At 48.5% G+C, this 18,197-nt stretch overlaps 1 protein-coding gene across 4 annotated transcripts in view; it reads right to left on the bottom strand.

The window, feature by feature from the left end:
- The window catches only part of PWWP2A (PWWP domain containing 2A), a 31,856-nt gene extending 18,850 nt beyond the window's left edge, over nucleotides 1-13,006 (bottom strand). For 3 of the 4 annotated variants that reach the window (XR_002466403.3, XM_021541260.3, XM_021541258.2), the window contains exons 1-2: nucleotides 12,317-13,006; nucleotides 1,197-2,164 (exon numbers count right to left, since the gene is read on the bottom strand). Coding sequence is in view for 3 of the 4 variants with exons in the window: in XM_021541260.3 (XP_021396935.2) it covers nucleotides 1,197-2,164; nucleotides 12,317-12,972 (1,624 nt within the window). In the remaining variant the exon portion in view is untranslated. Of the gene's footprint in view, nucleotides 1-221; nucleotides 2,165-12,316 lie in introns of those variants that run through there. The other variant, XM_031506042.2, reaches the window with a different exon arrangement.
- Nucleotides 13,007-18,197: the final 5,191 nt, after the last annotated feature.

Below are 18,197 nucleotides of genomic sequence, written 5' to 3'. Positions count from 1 at the left end.
TTACATTTCTACACTTCCCTGATGGGCCACCTAATAAAACAAAAAAGTCACAGCTACTACTTTCATCCCTCATGTCAACCCTTGGCCACACAGAACTAGTTATATACTGGGTAGAAACTACTAAAAAATTCCCTGCAAATCAGCTGCCTTCCAGCTGAGGCTATGGCTCCTATGCATCGGGTGGTTTGGTTTGTTTTTTGTTTTTTTTTTTTCTCTTTCTCTTTTAAAAAAAAAATTCTCACTTGAAAAATACCTCAGTCCTCGCTTTTAGGCTAATTTTGATTGCATGTTCAATTGGTTTGAACCGTCACGAGCCGCTCCGCACGGCACGAGTCTCGTGCGAGAAGAGCGGTCGGTCAACCGAGTGCAACTTCTGCCTCTGCCACCTCCCTCCTGGCAGCGCTCTCTAACCTGGCTGGGGATTGCTGGAGCCTCCAGGTTTCTTGCCTACCTTACTCTCCACGTTCACGTCTCAAACTGCGTCAGCAGGGCCCGCACCTCGGGCGTGAGCTGCTTGGCAGCCTTGGCTGCCTCAGTGACGGCCTTGCGGTACAGACCCTTTCTCTTCTTATTAAAGCGCAACTGGAAGCTTTCTAAAAAGGGGGAGAGCTGTGCAAGAGCAAGGAAAGACGTGGTGGTGGAGCCAAACCATGAGATACGAGCCTCCTGGCGCACCAGCAGCCCGGTATCCTTGCGGCTCACAGTTATGGTAAGGATACGGGCCGGCCACCAAGGGAAGCCATAAATCTTGGCCCAAACAATGTCCCCTACACATACGGTCCTGCCATCTGGTGTGACACATTTAGAGACGTTTTTGGAAAAGACTTCTGTTTTCAAGGAATTACTGAGCTTTTTCTCTTCCTTCGAAGAGGAGGAGGAGGAGGAAGAGGAGGAGGAGGAGGAAGGTGCATGCATGCTGCCTGGAGGAAAATCAAAGCTTTCAGTAGAGCTACACTCAGAGTTGGTGGATTTCAAATCATCTGTGCTATCACTACTACAAACTGATGCACTGGAAGAGTCAGATTTCTTTTGATTAAGGGTCATGTAAACCGTTATATTGCTTTTGCTGCCTCTCTTGCCCAGTGTCTGCTGTTCATCCTGATCAACAGTTACATGCACTTCACTCGTGTCCTGAACCTCACTGCTGGCCTCTTCGGGGCCTTCTGAGGGGCTCTGGGTTTCTGAAGGGGCCTCACCTGCTGAGCGGGTGGAGGAGCAGCGAGACTGGGGCTTAGTTGCCATCTTGCCACTCCGAATTTTCTCAAGTCCTGTCTTGAGGGAAGAGTCATTTTCTTCGTTGCGGTACCGCTGGGGCTTTAGGCGCAATCGGGGCGGGAGGGACCCTGAGCTGGTGTTCTGAAGACGCCGCGTGAAGTGGACCTTTGAATGTGCATTTTTGGAAGAGGAGGTTGCACTCTGCTTCTTTTGTGCCTTTTCTTTGGCCATTTTCAAGACTTCCCGAGCTTTTGCATGATCCATGTTTTTGCTCTGGAGAACTTTTTTTGTGTTTAACTGCGCTTTTGAAGTATTTGCTTGTGCGGAAACTTTAACCACTCTGCTTCTGCTGTGGGCAATATTTGAAACCTTGACCACAGCGTTCCTTTTCTGGCTTTCGTTTTGGCTTTTTCCATCCACCTTATGGTCAGTCTTAAGTTTTTTATTCACAGTAGTCACGCTCTCGTTTCTTCGCTTTTTACTATCCTCATATTTGGAAGAGTCACTTGCATTGCCACCTTTCTTGATCTCCTTTTTCTCTGCCACCACGCTGTTTTTGCACTTGTCACACAGGACCTGCCGGGGCCGTAGTTTGATGGCGTTCATGATGGAAGTGGGTTCCTCCCTGTACATTTTCCGCTTGGGCCGCTTGATTTTCCGGGGTGGAGGCTGAGGTATTGACTGGTTGTAGGTGTCCCTGATAAACAAAGGAGGAGGGTACGGAGCTCCCTCGTGAAAGAGAGGAGGTGGTTTAGAAGTCCAAAGGCTTTTAGCTATGCTGGGCTCTGAGGGCTGCGTGAGGGAGGAGTCATCAGGGACCGCGGCGTCGGCCTCGCACTTCACCTGCGCCTCCTCTTGGAATGGTTTGCTTTGGAGCTGCATGGCTTCAGGTTTGTCCTTGTACTCCCTTTTAGGAAATATGGTCACAGGGATTCCATGGGGGCCAAACCTTAAAGAGAGAGGGGGAAAAAAAATGTCAATGTTTGGAGGGAATTTTTGCGGCGTTCATCACAAAGCATTTGAAAACTTGGCTGCGTTAGGCAGCCGGCATTTGAAAACCAGAGAAATTAAAGCTTCATATCCAGCCTTATGGGAAGCTTTGAAAATGCAAGACACCAAAATGAGGTCGGTGGAGAACAAAAAATACACAACTTCACTTATTATCAGTTTCTCTTGTATCAACAAGACGCCCTGAAAATGTAACAAAACTATCCCCCAGACACCAGCAAATGAATTAACTTTATGCTTCTGGAAAATGCTTATAAACATCCCAACTCACCCCAACAACTCCCAATCTACCCAAACTCATTTTCCATATTAAGTCAGCTTTATGAAAAGTCATCTCCAGGAACTTCTCTTCCATTTTTAGCACAGCAGAAAAGGATGAACAGTCCAGATCTAACAGAGACAAATCTGAGCTGCCTAAATCCCTGCAGTGAACAGGGAGTGCCTCCATCCACAAAAGCTCAGCACCTGATGCTTTACAGCCCAAAACTTCCCAGCCCAGTCTGAATTTCTCCCAGCAAAAACTCTCCTTATTTCAACTCAACACAAACTATTCCTCACTGTTCCATGAGCAAACAAGATTTTAATCCTTTCACTCCTTTTCTCCAGACTGGAATTGCTGTAGATCTGGATAAGAGAGTAACTCCCCAAGTTACTGTCTTCAGGTTTGTGTTGCACTGTGGCTGCTCAACAGCAGCATCTCCTCAGCTGATTAAACTGAACTTTATTTACTTTTATTTGTACAAGTACCTACATGTCACCTTTATTTCCTCAAAACTGGATTTGCAAAAGCCATCATGTGTTAGAAGGCTGTTTGCACTGTCCCAAACAAAAGCCATCCCTTATTTGCCCTCTTGCTTATCACAAGCTTCTCTCTACACCCAAAGTTGTAACTGAAGCAAACGACCCACCCAAGATTAAATTATCCACCCAGCCTGCATTTCAGCAGCTTGTACAGACATTTTTTCGGCCTATGGTCTGGCATTAAACCACAAGGGACTCGCCGACAACTAAGTTTTACATTCCCTAAAGTCCCACAAGTCCATCAAGGGTAAAGAAGTTGCTTTTCCACAAATATTTTCCCTCCACAAAGGATTGTAAGCAAGTCGCTCCGTTCCAAGTAGGGCTTTAAAAGAAACTATCAGCTGACAGTAATTCAATTAACAATATTTTCAGTGTTACTGGCATCAAGAACTTCAGTTTCTAAAAGAAAATAAGATCCAGATCCTATCATTCACCACCTGATAAAGATTAAGAGGATTTGGTAAAAAGTTAATCTATGGTAAGAGCTGAAAACAAGACGGGGCAAGATCTCTGTTGTGCAAATTCCAACCCCCAAAGAGCACAAAAGCAGAACTAGACAGAAGTGGGATATCAAACCCCACACAGACACCCCCTACACTGCTCTCAGTGCCTCAGGAACTGCATTGCCAGCCCGCAGAGGCCATTCCCAGAGCCAAGCCCTTCTCCCAGAGGGCATTGATGGGACTCTCAGGAAACCAGCATAATTAGCTGTCACTAGGAAGAGGTGGATGAAGAGGGCTGCAGGGGTTTCCAGGAGGATCCCAGTCAAGTATTTCATCTCTCTTTTCCCAGGTTTTCATCCTATTGCCTCACCACGAAGTGTGCACCATTTGCACTCCAAAGGCACAAAGAAGCTGATGGAAAGCTCAGCACATGCCAGGAAATCAAAGACTCATTCTGCACCTTCCACTCCCCTTCCTTCAAGCACAAAACACAGGCCAGAACTGAGGAACAGGAAGCCACAAAAGGTAATTTTTATCCAAGATACAAACCTGCTTTAGTAAGACACAAAACCAATCCAGAGTGACGCCCTGAAGACAGAGAATCCCTCACACCAAAGGTACTGCTTAAAAAATAAACCAGACTCTCCCACCCCTGTCCACCTACCCATTAATGAAGTGGGGAAGTAAAGAACATTCATGGCTATTGTGCCAGTTATGTACAGCACTATTTAACAGCAAACATCATTTACTGTTCCTGTAAATGACGTGTTAATACAGAACATACAATTAGTCAGGACAATCCACCTGCAGCACAAAATATATTTGGTAAGCCAAGAGACTGACCATTATTTCCAACAGCTCAGTGTATTGTGTCTTCTCTTGGCCTCACCCAACAGCAGACCATATCTAGAAACAGTTTTTGATTATCTCTGTTTTCTCCCTGGCTAACCAAGTTCTCCAGCAACTTGGAAGAATACACAAAAAAAAAAAAAAAAAGATAAAACAATGGCAGAAAAACTTGCAAATGAAATAGTAAAGGTTACAGGAAAGAATAAAGACAAAGAACAAGGTAAGAAAAGAGGGATTTATTTTTCCTAAGAGAAGCAGCAGAATGAAGACATGAGCTTAAACCTCTCCAGGACAAGGCATGACACAGCATCTAATTAGCTCTGCAGCAAGCACAAGTGTTTACTGCATGTGCCAGAATTTCAAGGCCTATTTTCACACACCTGCTTGATGGACCTTGAAGAGAAATAATTCTTATACATCCACAGTGATTTTTGTCACACCAGATGCAAGGCTGAACTAGTTAGTTGTGTTAGCAGTTAGAAAAGCTGCAAAAGCATTTGGTTCATCTGCCACTGAGATGAAGGAGGACTAAAAGGCACCTATAGAAAACAAAATTAAAAAACTCCAGGGCACACAGCTCAGTTGTATCATGACATTTACTGATCCCCCAGTCAGTCACTGGCTGGCACTAGATCAGCCCTGAGCAGAACTTCAGTTCCCCACAGTGAGACTCCCAACACGCTCCTTTTGTCACACATTCCATGTTTTAAGTTCTACAAGGAGTTACCTTGTCTTTATTCCAACAATAAAATAAATTTTTAATATACTGGTCCTAAATATCACCTTACCCCACAAGATTTCAAGAAGAGGCTTTTCTGGATGAAAGTAGAGCTATTCTGCAATTACTGTTTGCTTAAACTAAAAATCCCCTGGTGCCCAAGTTCCAGCTGCTCCCTGCCCAGCCCACCCCTGACTCGTGTAACACTTCTACCTCAGAGCATCACACCCCAAGGAACAGCACCATGCACTGGCAGGGATCTAAAAAGGGAAGTGTCAGAAAAACCAAACTCAGAAATAGATGTTTCACCCTCAATCCAAGGCAGTGCTGGGAAGAAGTGCCCTGCTGCTTCCTACCTATGGAAATCAGAGCCAGCTCTCCATGCTGCCAGCTCCCCTCCTGCAAAGGTGTCCCAGCTCTTATTTGCCTTGGAAATGCACCTCTAAGAGAGGACAAAACTCATTTATCAGAGGTTTTTTCAAGTAGCCAGGGCAATCAGCAGGATCTGATGCCACTTCTGCTGTAGGTGCACTGCAAAATGTACATTTTCACTGGAGACAGAAATAGCAACAGGGTATCAGGACCTATACTGAACTGAGAGCCTGATCAATGCTGGCACTGCAATGATATTTACACTGAGAGGAGCTTTCAACTGACCAGGGTGTGCAGAGACAGAAACAGGGTAAAAACAGGCAGGCTTCATCTCCAGTTTGCCAGCTGCAAGTTAATTAATAGGCAGCCATGGCATCCAAAAGCCAGTTTGGATACCAAACCCAAAACTCTGTCATTTAAAGGCAAAGAGTTTTGTGTTACAGACATATAAACTTAAGCACTTGAGGAAAGTAAAGCCACTTTTTTCAAATCTAAATCCTGTAGCAGAATTACTACAATGAATGCACATTACTGTTCAATTTACATGCAAAACAGAACAGTTAAAGAGTATTTTTTCAGCAATACCCACGAGAGATAGGGAACAAATTCCATTTTAACTTGTAACTGTATGTACATAAACAAAGTACATAAACAACACACCCTGGGGCAAAGTGTTTTGCATTAGTACCTAAAGTTTTAAGTTCTCATCTTTAGCCTCCAATGTCTGAATTCTTTACTAAAAGGGGGAGAAATGAAAAGCCCCTTGCTCTGCCAAAGGAGTCAAGCCACTGAGAAGGTTCAGAACTATTTCCCATTTGTCTCTGGACACATTGAACTGGTATCAGCAAAGCAGAGAAACTTGTGTTAAAGTGTTCAGTCTGTGGTGAAGGCCTGACCAAAACCCATCTTCACCACCAAGGCAGTGCAGGAATCTCCTGTTTCCTTTTCTGCTCTTGTACCCATGATCAACCTTGGTGCTCTGCAAAAGCCAGGACAAGCAACAGCTGAAGCCATTTTTATTGCATGGATGGAAGTGGCAGGAGTATAATAATATGCTGAAAGAATCACGGATTATGTATTTCATGCATCTAAACTGAGGGTTTAAATTATAACATTCCATGTAATATACAGTTAGATCATAGCTATTTGAACAGAAAGTTTTGCAGAATTCCTCAAAATAACCTGCATTGAAAACACACATTATGCAACAACCTATTTTTAATGAAGGATTTACTTGGTGTGATAAAGCACAAGATGGAATATACGGCTTTAAGTGCAGGCACCTTCCTGAAAAAAGCATTCCCAGAAGCCAAACAACCAGCTCCATGGTTTATTCACCTCCTGAGCAATGTAACACCAGGCTAAACAGCCTAGAAAATGCACATTTCACTGAGAGCTCTGAACCCATGGCAAAGGACTGCAGTATGAGTGACTCTTTGGAACAGCACAACACAAAGAAAAGACAGGATGCTCTGAGTTTAGGCTTTCCATTAATAATCACCATTACCATAATTTTACTGGCACATCTATAAAGCTGAAGGCCTGTTTAAACTGTAGTATCTTTTAATTTTTACACCTGTTGCCATCATTAGCTATCAGCTGCATTTGAAGTAGACACTGCTGATACATTTGCCGTGATCTATTCTGAAGGATTATACCTTGAATATACTCTTCAAGAACATCCATATGCCAGACCCAGGACATATGGAAGAGAATGATACCATTAAATAATGGATGAAGTGTCAAGATGGCCAAGATTCACCAGAAATCACCATAACAGAAAATAATGGTCATAACAGAAAATAAACTTAATGCAGACTGAAAATTTCTCCCCTGCCGTGCCTCAACACCTTGAACCAAGCCAAGCAGGACAGGCCATGCTGCTGGAATAGAGAGAATTCCAGAAGGAAGGACAGGTCAACCATCATCTGTCACATCCCAGAGCAACAAAGAACAGGAGACCACAGATTCCTTCAGGAGAGTTTGAGGCCCAATCCAGACCCTAGTTCTAACCCTACCCTCTAAGTGAGGGTATTGACCCCCTTAAATAAAACCTCTCTCAGCCACAAGCTAACGACACCTGAATTACTCTCTTAACCACACTGTCATTACACCTGAGCTTCCCATGCTCTAGGGTTAACAAAACCAAATGTCAAAGAAGGGTTGGGGCTGCTCCTTAAATGCCAGAATTTCAGCAAGCTCCTCTGGGCTCCTGAGGAACTCCAAAGAGGGCAGGTGACGAGGTGTGGGGGCACCTTGGGAACACAGTGCAAGTTCTAAAATAAAATAAACCAAAACACACAACCCTGAGCCTCAGATATTTATTTCCTGTTGAGAATGTGCATCACAGAACACGAGGCCTCCTACAAACCCCAGTCCTTCCCCAGACAAGGATGAGCACCTGCTGTCCCTGGTTACTAAACGAGAGCAGGGAGAAATGCACCACGTTTTTTAAGTGAGGCTTCTGCTGTTTCCTTCTCACACCATTCTCCTGCAGTAGAAGCTGAATTAACAAATTGGGAAAAGCACAGGATTCAAGTGTCAGTGCTGAACCTGAAAACTGCTTCTGGGATTGTAAGAATTGCAAATTGCCTATAAAAGTTTATTTTCATCATACACCTCATGCACACCTTGGTGCAGGAAGTCCTTCCTTATCTTCCATAATTAAGGCCCAATAAAGACATAATTTCAAACATATGTCAACTAGGAACACACTGCACATCTTCTGGATATCTAACCAAGGCTCTTAGGTCACAAAACAACTTTTTGCTCTCTCCCTCTCTCAAGATCTATTATGAACACACACAAGTCAGAAGGAAACTGGTTTAGAGAAGACAAGACACATGTCCCTCACATCTGCAGGATTAGAAGGAAAATTTTCAGTTAAATGATAAAGCAGTAAAAAGGCCAAGTCTTGACTGTTGGCAAAACAAAAGAACATAAATTTAATCCCCCCTTCTCCCCTAATCTTTAGGAAAGTGAAAAAAACCCACACAGAAATAATTATCCTTTCTCCAGACAAACAAACTAAAACCACAACTTCTTAATTCTGTATTTTAAGATTTATAAATGCTACACTTCTCAGGTATTTCCCTCCCACCTACTTCCTCCAGGTGCAGAGCAGGATTTACCCTGAGCCAGCAGGTGGGATGGACATCTCCTGTCCCCTGAGCAACCAGGGAGAGAGCAATGCCAGCTATAGGCAGCTCACAGGGACTTTAAACCCCACAGAACCAGGATGGGCTGGGCTGGAAGGGACCTTAAATCCCATCCAGTGCCACCCTGCAGAGACACCTCCCACTGTCCCAGGTGCTCCAAGCCCTGTCCAGCCTGGCCTTGGGCACTGCAGGGATCCAGGGGCAGCCCCAGCTGTACCAGGGCCTGCCCACCCTGCCAGGGAACAATTCCTGCCCAATATCCCACCCAGCCCTGCCCTGCCCATTCTCCTTGTCCTGCCATTCCAGTTCCTGATGAAGTTCCCTCTCCAGCCCCCCTGCAGCCCCTTCAGACTCTGGAAGGTGCTGTGAGGTCTCCACACAACCTTCTCCTCTCCAGAATGAACATTCCCAGCTCTCCCAGCCCATCTCCATAGGGAGGATGCCCCTTCCAGTCCCCTCAACAGCCTGGTGCCTCCTCTGGATCTCTGCAGCTCCTTGCTGTGCTGGCCCAGGGCTGGAGCAGCTCTGCAGGTGGGGTCTCACCTGAGCAGGGAAGGAATCCCCCATTTCCTGCTGCCCATGCTGTGGGATCAGCCCTGGATATGCCGAGTTTTTCCCCAACCATTTCTGCTCTGTTCTCTGTCTCTGCCCTGAGGAGAGACATCAGGCACATCCACCCGAGGAACCCCAGCAGAATCTCACCCTTGCAGCAGGAAAGCACTGAAAAGGTGATGGCAGCAGCACTGCTGAAGTTTAACAGCAGGAACACATCCCTCATTTGTGCAATGAGCCTTCAGAGTAACCAAAGTGGGGACCTGCTCCTCCCCAGAGAGGATTTACTGCACAACAAATGGATCTGGCACCCAGCAGGTCTGGGTTCCTGCTTTCTGCTGAGTTCCAAATCTCCCTGTGCTTCCTTACCCCCAGTAAAAGTAGGAGTAAAGGCCACCCCACAGCCTGGGGCTCATGGTACAAACTCCTAAGGGGATATCCCATTTACAGGGGTGGGAGAGGGAATCAGCCCCTTCATACAAAGATCACTGACTTCACATCGAAGTCACCCAGAATAAAATGCAAAGTTAGGGCATCATCCCAACAATGGAAAAAGAGATAAAACAGCCAAAAAACCCTTTAAAATTACAAATATATGGGGATATATTTGCTTTTCTTTAATTGTGGAGTTCAAGTAATTCAGAACGTGACTTGAGAAGACAAAAACAACACAGTGAACAGGTTTTTCAAACAGTCACTTAAACTTACTCTCCTTAGTACTGTATGGAAGTAGCACCTTCACTGCTCTGGAGGGTGCAGAGGGGAAAGAGAAATTAAGATCCAAAAAGGAACAGGAATTATTTCCCTCTGATCACACAGTGAACACAGACACTTTTGGAAGCTACCCAATGAGTAAATTCTAATACAAATTGTCACTTTTACTTAGTAAGAACTGTCAGTCTTAAAATATTGATCCCTTTGGCATTAGGAAAATTGAGATTATTCCCATGCATATGAATGAGACAGATTTCAGCAACCACCCATCTCCCATGCTGGAAATCCCACTGTTGTCATGCAAATGCATGGAATTTAGGTGGTTTTCATTTAGTCCTGCCCTTCTTTTTTTTTTTTTTTTTGGTCCACTGGAAAAACTTATGACAAGAATTCCAGGGCCTACCACAGACACAGAAGGAAGTTTGTGAAAAAATATTCATGTTCTGCAAGTCCAGGTGCTGCTACAGCAAACACAAATAAGCAGATATAAGGAAAAGCTGACACCTAGACAACATCACCTGTTAGTCACCATAGAAGTGATAAAATGGAATTGCTGGACATACAGGCAACACTTTTTTAAATAATGCTTCCATTTCTTAGCGGTAGGAAGTTCTTGGAGTATTTCTAGACCTTGTTTCTCACTGCATTTCCTGCTCTGAGACAACTGATAAGAGACACCCCTGTTATCTACCAACGTTTTGCTGTCACCAGCCCATGAATACAGCCCTTCTGTCTCAAAACTCAGTTCTTGTCCAGGCCCTCCGCAGAGCTCAGCCTTGAGAATTTAAATTTCCCCTCCTGGATTTCCATGCAGAAGCATCTCTGAAGGCAGGAATAGCTCCACTGCCAAGAGAAGCTGGGAGGGCCAGCCCCAGCCTCCCTGGATGGCTTTTCCACAGCTCCCCCTGCACAGCTTTGTCCCAGGAGCTGGGCTTGGACCCAGGGAGGCTGGAGATGCTCCCACCAAGGCACAGCAGCAGCAGCCAGCCTGCAAAAAGACTTTTGCTGCAAAGGGCTGCAGATCTGCTGCCTGCCAGAGGCTCCTCAGTGCACAAGAGCCTGGGAAAACGTGGGGTGATTGTGGCCAGGGTGTGTTTAGGAGGACAAGATCCCTTTCAGGAGAAAAGGAGAAGCTGGTATTCTCCTGCACTCCTGGAAACAGAGGCTTTGTCACCCTCCAGCCCAGGGCAACCATGGCATTCTGCTGGGACAACTTCAAACCTACAAAAGAATCCGTGCTACCCAGGATTACATCTTATTTGTGTCACCTCCTGCCCGGATCTGAGACACTGTTTCACCCCACTAAGTGGCTGGAGTTTTTGCTCAGCGTTTCACACCTCATCAAGTGGCAGACTGAAAACGTCACTCCCTGACATTATCCAAAACTTGGGGGTCAGACAAGGCCTTTTGTATCAAATCCCAGCCTCACAGCCAGAAGTGCTGATCCTCACAATCCTCCTTTTAGAGAGCACCGACAATATTAATATTCCACGAAGTTCCTGAACAGCTACTAACAACATAAAAGGAGTGATAAAAGATATATATCCCCACACAGCTTAAATCTGGGGGAGAAAATTGCTGCATATTTTGCATACCGATTATTTTAAATAATAACCTTGCTTAAATTTCACTCTTCTCTCATGAACTTGCAGAGTCCTTACACGTCTAGAAAAAAAACACTAAGACGAAGAAGTATTTTCACCTGCTGATAGAACCTGGATTGTTTGTAAGATACCATGATTTCTGGTCTCCCAAGAGCTTCTCATATTGAAAGGCAATGAAAAAAAGCAAACCCCAAACCCTGCTGTCTGGTAACTTATTCAGAGATACGTTAAAATCCCCCCCGTCCACAAGGCTATTTAAGAACCATGAAACTTCACCCCGTTCATTGCGTACAAGGAGCAATCAGTACTAATTAACAACTACAACAGCCTAGCTGGAAAACCATTATTCCGGAAAAAGAAGGTTACCTAGGCAATGTAAGGGCGAAGGAAGAGGGCAATCAGATTTCTGATTGTGTACAAAGAGGGGAATAAACGCCACGCTCAGCGCTCGGGCGCTGCTCCCGGCACACAGGGATGCTGCTGCAGCCCCGGCCAAGCCCAAAGGCTGTGCCCATGTGCTCGCCCCTCTCCTGCCTCTCCCAACCCGAGGGGGTCCTGCCCACCCCCGGCTGGAAGGGTCCAGGAGGAGGAAGAGGAGGAAGAGGATGCTCAGGAGCTGCGGGTCCGCTTCCCGGGGAGGACGCGGGGGCAGGAGCTGCTCGGCCCGGGGAGGACAGGGGCCGAGGAGGGATGGGATGGGATGGGATGGGATGGGATGGGATGGGATGGGATGGGATGGGATGGGATGGGATGGGAGCGAAGCTGCAGAGCCCACAAGGCTCCCGGCGGGGCCGCCCCCATCCCGCCCCCGGCGGCTCCGGGAGCGCTCCCGGGCTCGGCGCTGGGTGCGGGGCTCGGGCTGGGCTCCCCCCGAGCTCTCACCTTTTCGAGAGGTCCATGAGGACCCCGGAAAAAAGCTTCTCTCCCAGCCGGAACGAGACCACCAGGGCGTCCTCGATGATGTGGTCCAGGGTGACCCGCACCTCGGAGCCGGGCAGCAGCGCCGGCACCTCCGCCTCCCCTCCGCCCGGGGCCGCGGGCACCGCCGGCTCGGGCTCCGGCGCGGCGGCGGCGGCAGCATCCGGCTCCTCCTCCTCCGGCCGGGGCGGCTCCTCCCCGGGCCCCGCGGAGCCCCCGGCAGCCGGCGGGCAGGGCTGCGGCGGCTCCCGGGCCGGCTCGGGCGGCGGGCAGGGCTGCGGCGGCTCCGAGCAGCCCGGGCTGGGCGCCGCTGCGCGGGGCTCGGCCCGCGGCGATTCCACCCCCGGGCTGCGCGGCGGCTCCTCCGTCCTCCCCGCGTCCGGCTCGCGAGTCCCGCCGGGGCTGCGGGCGCGCTGCACCGGCGGCGGCTCCTCGGCCTTGCCGCCGTCGGCCTCCTCGCCATCCGGCACCGCCGACTCCACGGCCTCGCTGACGGCGGGTAGAGGGTCCGCGCCGGCCTCGCTGCCCGGGATCGGCTCCATCTCGGGCTCGGCCTCGCCGGCCCCGCCGTCCCCCGGCACCGCCGCAGTCGCCGCCGCCTCCGCAGCCATGGCCGCCATTTTCTCCGCCGCCTCCCTCCAGCAGCGGGAGCGACGGCCACGGCCCGCGGGGAGGGAGAGCCCGCCCCCCGCGCCCGCAGACGGCACCCTATTGGCGGGTGCGCCGCAATGATGCGCTTCTATTGGGCAGGCCGCCTGTCCATCCAGCTCCGCGGGAACTTCTCGTTGGTCAGCGGGGGCTTCATTCAGTGCAGAGCCAGGAAGGGGAAGAGGGGGCGTGGTCTAACGCTTTAGAGGCTACGGGGGTGGGGCTAGTGGGGCCGCTTCGCTATCTGATTGGCGGAGAGAGGCGTCGCTCCCGAGGGAGGCCGGTGATTGGCGGCGCCAAGTGTCCGTCGCGGGGCGGGAAGCGGCGCCGGGCAGCGCGCGGGGGAAGATGGCGGGGGCGGGCACGGGGCCGGGTCGCCCCTCAGAGGGATCACGTCCCCCCTCAGAGTGGCCAGGTCACCCCACCATGGGATCGCCCTGCAGCGGCTCCCCCGCGGGCCACGGCCCGGCGCTGCCTCCTGCGTTGTGCAGCGCGGGCAGGGGAGCGGCTGGTCTCCGTGCTGGGGAGCACTGAGGGGGTGACGCGGGGAGAGGGGAATACGCGGAGCTGGAGGGGACCCACAGGATCATCCAGTTCAACCCCCTGGCCCTGCACAGACCCCAGACCATCCCACCCTGGCATCCCTGGAGCGCTGTCCAAGCCCTCCTGGAGCTCTGGCAGCCTCGGGGCCATGCCCATTCCCATTCCCTGGGGATCTGGGCAGTGCCAGCACCCTCTGGGGAAAAACCTTTCCCAAAATCCACCCTGAGCTGCCCTGGCACAGCCCTTCCCTGGCTCCTGTCCCTGCTCAGCACAGATCAATGTCTGACCCTCCTGTTCCTCCCCTGAGGAGGGCAAGGCAAAGGGACTGTTGCCTTTTGTGAGGCAAATCGGCATTTTAAAGTGTTAAGCGCCTCATTAGACACATCAGGTGCAAACGTGGAGTCGAAGGGGAGAAAAGAAAACGAGTTAAAGATTTCCTCCTGCTGGCCCGAGCCCCGTCCAGCCCGGGGCAGCGCTCGGGTCCTGCCCCTCAGGATATGGCAGAGCTCGGGCTGCAAAAGCCCAGTCTGCAAAAACCCGTTCTGCAAAACCAGACTTTTCCAGCCACCTTTGGGGCAGGGGGCCAGAAGGGACGTGGCCTTGGCTACAGAGCAGAGGGGTTTTATCTTGTCATGGTATTTCTGTTCTGTGCGCTCAGGACACTCAGCCCCTGCTCCCTTCCTTGTGGCTGCTGAGCAGAGAACGGGGCCATAAATCCTGAGCCTACCAGAAATTCCCAACTAACACAGAAAGAAACTAAAACTACTCAGCCCTGGAGCTGATGGGATGCGCAGATCCAACAGCTGAGCCCAGCAGGCTCTTTGTTATGTTAAGCTGGGATTTATGGAAAGGATGGGCATAAAATGGAAGATTTTCTTCTTGCAAGTCTGCTGGAACGCACCTTTTCAGCAGGTGTTGCTTGTGGAAGGCATTCAAATGCAAATTGTTGTGTTTTACATCCCCTGGAGATCCCAGCAATTCCTGTGCTCCGAAGGGAACAGAGTGGGTGTATGGCTTGTTCTCTGCTTCACTGCAGTAACAGCAGATTATGTGCTTGACCCTACTGAGGGATCAAAATAAAACATAAACGGCTCCTTTGAATGTTGAAAAGTGCTGTGTGTGCTTTTAAAAAGAGGTAAATTAGGACATTTACAGCCCAGAATAATGCCACACAGAAATACTGTACCATAGGTAACTCTAAAATTCAACCTCACCAACACAGGCATGTGGATGCAGGATGGTACTCGTAAATTTAACAAAAAAGCCCTCACTATATAATTTTTCCCATCCCAAATACCTTTGATCACTATTTATTTTCTATTTATTTCAAATCTAACCTGTAATCTCCTTAAGATAGGATTTGCCTTACAGTGGCTGGTCTGCAGAGTGACTGCATAGTTGGAGCCTTTTTTTCTATCCTGGAACCTTTAGAAACTGCCAAAATAAAACTAATTAAGTTAATGAAACAGATTGCAGTACCACACTCTCTGTAAATTAAACCAAGTCTCTCTGTGTTCAGCAAGTGGCAGGAAGGACAGAAATGGAGAGAAGAAACTATAAATTACAGAGAGGAACAGAGACAATCGGGGGGAATAAAACAATTAAAATGAAGGCAGGAAAAATGCTGAGCTCCATAAAGATGTGTTGCAGTAAATTGTTGGGATGGGCAGCTGAGGAAGCTGAGTTTGGGTGGAGAGAGTGAGGGGGATGCAGGGAAGCAGCAGATCCAGCTGGAGTTTGTGCACAGCACCCACAGGGAGGGAATTGTTTGTGTGGGACGTGAGGAACCTCTAAACTCAGCATTAGTGATATTGATTTGTTCTGTCATGAAACTCCACTCTGAAGTGTGGCTAGTCCCAGCAGGTCTGAGTAATAACTACGTTATTACTTCAGGTGATAACTAATGGGGTGTGGGTGTGGAGATTTTAGCTGCTGGACAGTGGGAACATCACTCTCTGGGCATCCAGTTCCCTGGAAATGCAGTGCCATGAAAGAGGCACGGCCCAGTGCAGGGCTTTAAGGAGCAATATTCATAAATGGACAGTAACCAGGCTTGCAGTGAAGCCAAACCCATGACTGCAGCTTCCCCCAGCTTCCTTGGAGCAAAGCTGTGTTAGCAGGCTCCACGAGGAGCTGCCCCTGGAACTGCCCAGTGGCTGGAACTCGTGGAGCTGCTGCTATCCCAGGGGCTGCAGAGGTCCAGGTGGCCTGAGCTGTCCTTGCTGCAGCTGGTCCATCTCAGTGTGGGCACACAGGGCTCTGGAGGATTTACAGGGACTCTTTGTCTTGGTGGGACAGCAGATCCCTGTCCTGATACCTGCACTGGGATGGAGGAGCTTTAGGGAGGAGGTTCTCAGCCTGCCCCACTGAGGCTCTGGGGCTCCCCACATTCCAGGATGAGGTTTATATCCTCACTGCAGCCTTTGCAGGCTCTGCTGCAGGGACACAGAGCTCTGCTGCCCTGCTCAAGCCCAGCTGCAGTCACAGTGGCTTCCTCTGCCTGCCACAGTGACAGCGGCTTCCTGTGACCCTGGGCAGGGCCACCAAACCTCCCCGAGTCAGGTTTAGTGTTCACAGCTTTACACACTGCTAATAAATCCTCCAGTCAGCATTTTCTAGGCATGATCTGCTGGTGGAGAATGTTCAAGGCTTTCTAAGTTAAAAGGAAAAAGTGTAACCAGTGAAAACCACTGGATGTGAGTAATGCAGAGGGATTCAGGCAAATCAACTGAATCTGGGTCGTGCTTGTGTGCTGCAAACTCACTGCTCCTCTAACAGATTAGGAAAGTAATGCTCTTACAACAGATGTTAATTATATTTAAGCTGGATTGATATTTGTTAGTGAAATATTACAGAAAATTAATTTAGGGTGAGAGAATCACCAGTCCTTCCTGTAATGCTGGTAACTGATTTCTGTGGCCCTATGAGCACAGAGCTCATTTTTTTGGGTTTAGGGATGAGCATTTGGGAAAGCTCACTGCAGTCTCATGTGCCCCAGAATTCTGCCCTGCAAGCTGAAAAGTCAATTATGTGCTGCATTTCTTGTGAACATGAGATGAAGTCAATAAATGGGGCTTAATCTAATGTCCATATGGAGAATTGATTGAAATAGATTTCCAGAGTTGGGGTTGCTTTAAAAGAATGGTAATTGTGAGCCCTTGGGGTGAAGGACTGGCACCGTGTCACTGCTGAGATCTCACTTGGTAGTTGTAAGGAAATGGAGTCTGAAGGTACTTCCTGTTTTATCTCCTAATCTGACTGGTTTCTGCCTCCTCCTGCAGCCTGTGCAGCTGCAGGTGCTGGTGGCAGCCACACTGCATCTCCATGGGTCTCTCCATTCAGAGAAAATGGGCATCATCCCTGGAGCCAGGACAGATGGAGAGGCCAAACTCAGCTGTGGGTAAGGCAGCTTGGTAATTGAGGATTTCTCATTAAAGTCCTCTTTACAGAAATTACAGAAGTCTCTTTAGTCATAAATATGTCAGAGCAACTTTTTTGTTCCTTGTGGTGTTTCCGAGGTTGTTCTACGTCTGCAGTCAAGCTCTGTTCACATCAAGAGTGCCCAACTGGTGAGATGTGACCTTTCCTCACCTGTGGTTCCTGGAGATGAATCCTATTTCAAACAGGAGTAACAGGAAGGGTGAAGCACCTTAATTAGAGGAGTGGGAATCCTACACAGTCTCTTCTCATCGAGGGTAGCTGCTGACAGAGCTCAAGGAGACAGGACAATAGGGGAAATGGAATTCACTGGTAATCATTTGGATCCTTTGTACTTCCGAGATGAAGGAGCAGCTGCCAACTGCCTGTGTCACCGTGTCCTTCTCTTTGGCACTTACATGGAGCCTCATCTCTGCTGGCTGTGAAAAATGGACAGGAACATTTCATTCACACAGAAGTGATGTGGTTTAATTATAGTGAAGGTTTAAAAACAACTTCAGGATGAAGTGTTGTGTAAGTGCTGAACGTTATCCTTGACAATGACACAGGGACCAGAAAATTGGTCTTTCAGATGCATCAATTTATTCCATAAATTACAAACTAATTTCTCTGCTTAAATGAAGAGTTACTGAGACATTCAGCTTTCTTGCTAATTGTTTGACTTTAAGAATTGAATGGATTTCAGTAAATTGACTGGTGGAGACAAATGTGTTTTCCAGCTTGACATTGTCTGACATACAACAATTGGAAATGGACTGGCTGCCAAGCACTGCAGGTGGTCCCCAAAGGAGAACAAATTTGTGGTGGGATTTTCTAGGGTGATTTCAAAAGGGCCTGTAACAGGCTGTCCCTCCTTCAGGCAGCTTGCCTTCATGGTTTACCTGAGTAAAAGCATGTAACTCTTGTCTCACATCCTTGTCTGCCTTTCCATGTCACTCACTCAGAACTTGCAGGTGTTGTAGCTGGGTCTTGCTGGGAGTTCACAGTCTGTGATGGAGGCACTGCAGAGCCTGGGGTTCCACACTGCCCTGGTCCCTCTGCCTCTCCTGTGGTACTTTTGAAGCTGTTCCAAAGGCAGGGGTGGGCCATAAATGACAATGCAGTCAAGTTTTTTAAGTCATGCTTAAAAAGCAAAAGTACTGAAAGCTCAGCTTTACCATGTAGTTTGTCTTTCAGTCAAAAGCCAAATAAACAAACCCAAAAAAAAATAAGTCCC

The sequence above is a fragment of the Lonchura striata genome, chromosome 15 (genome assembly GCF_046129695.1).
Source record: "Lonchura striata isolate bLonStr1 chromosome 15, bLonStr1.mat, whole genome shotgun sequence".
Classification (NCBI taxonomy): Eukaryota; Metazoa; Chordata; class Aves; order Passeriformes; family Estrildidae; genus Lonchura; species Lonchura striata.
The sequence above is the reverse complement of the archived record's forward strand: the minus strand, read 5'-3'. Positions and strand labels throughout refer to the sequence as shown.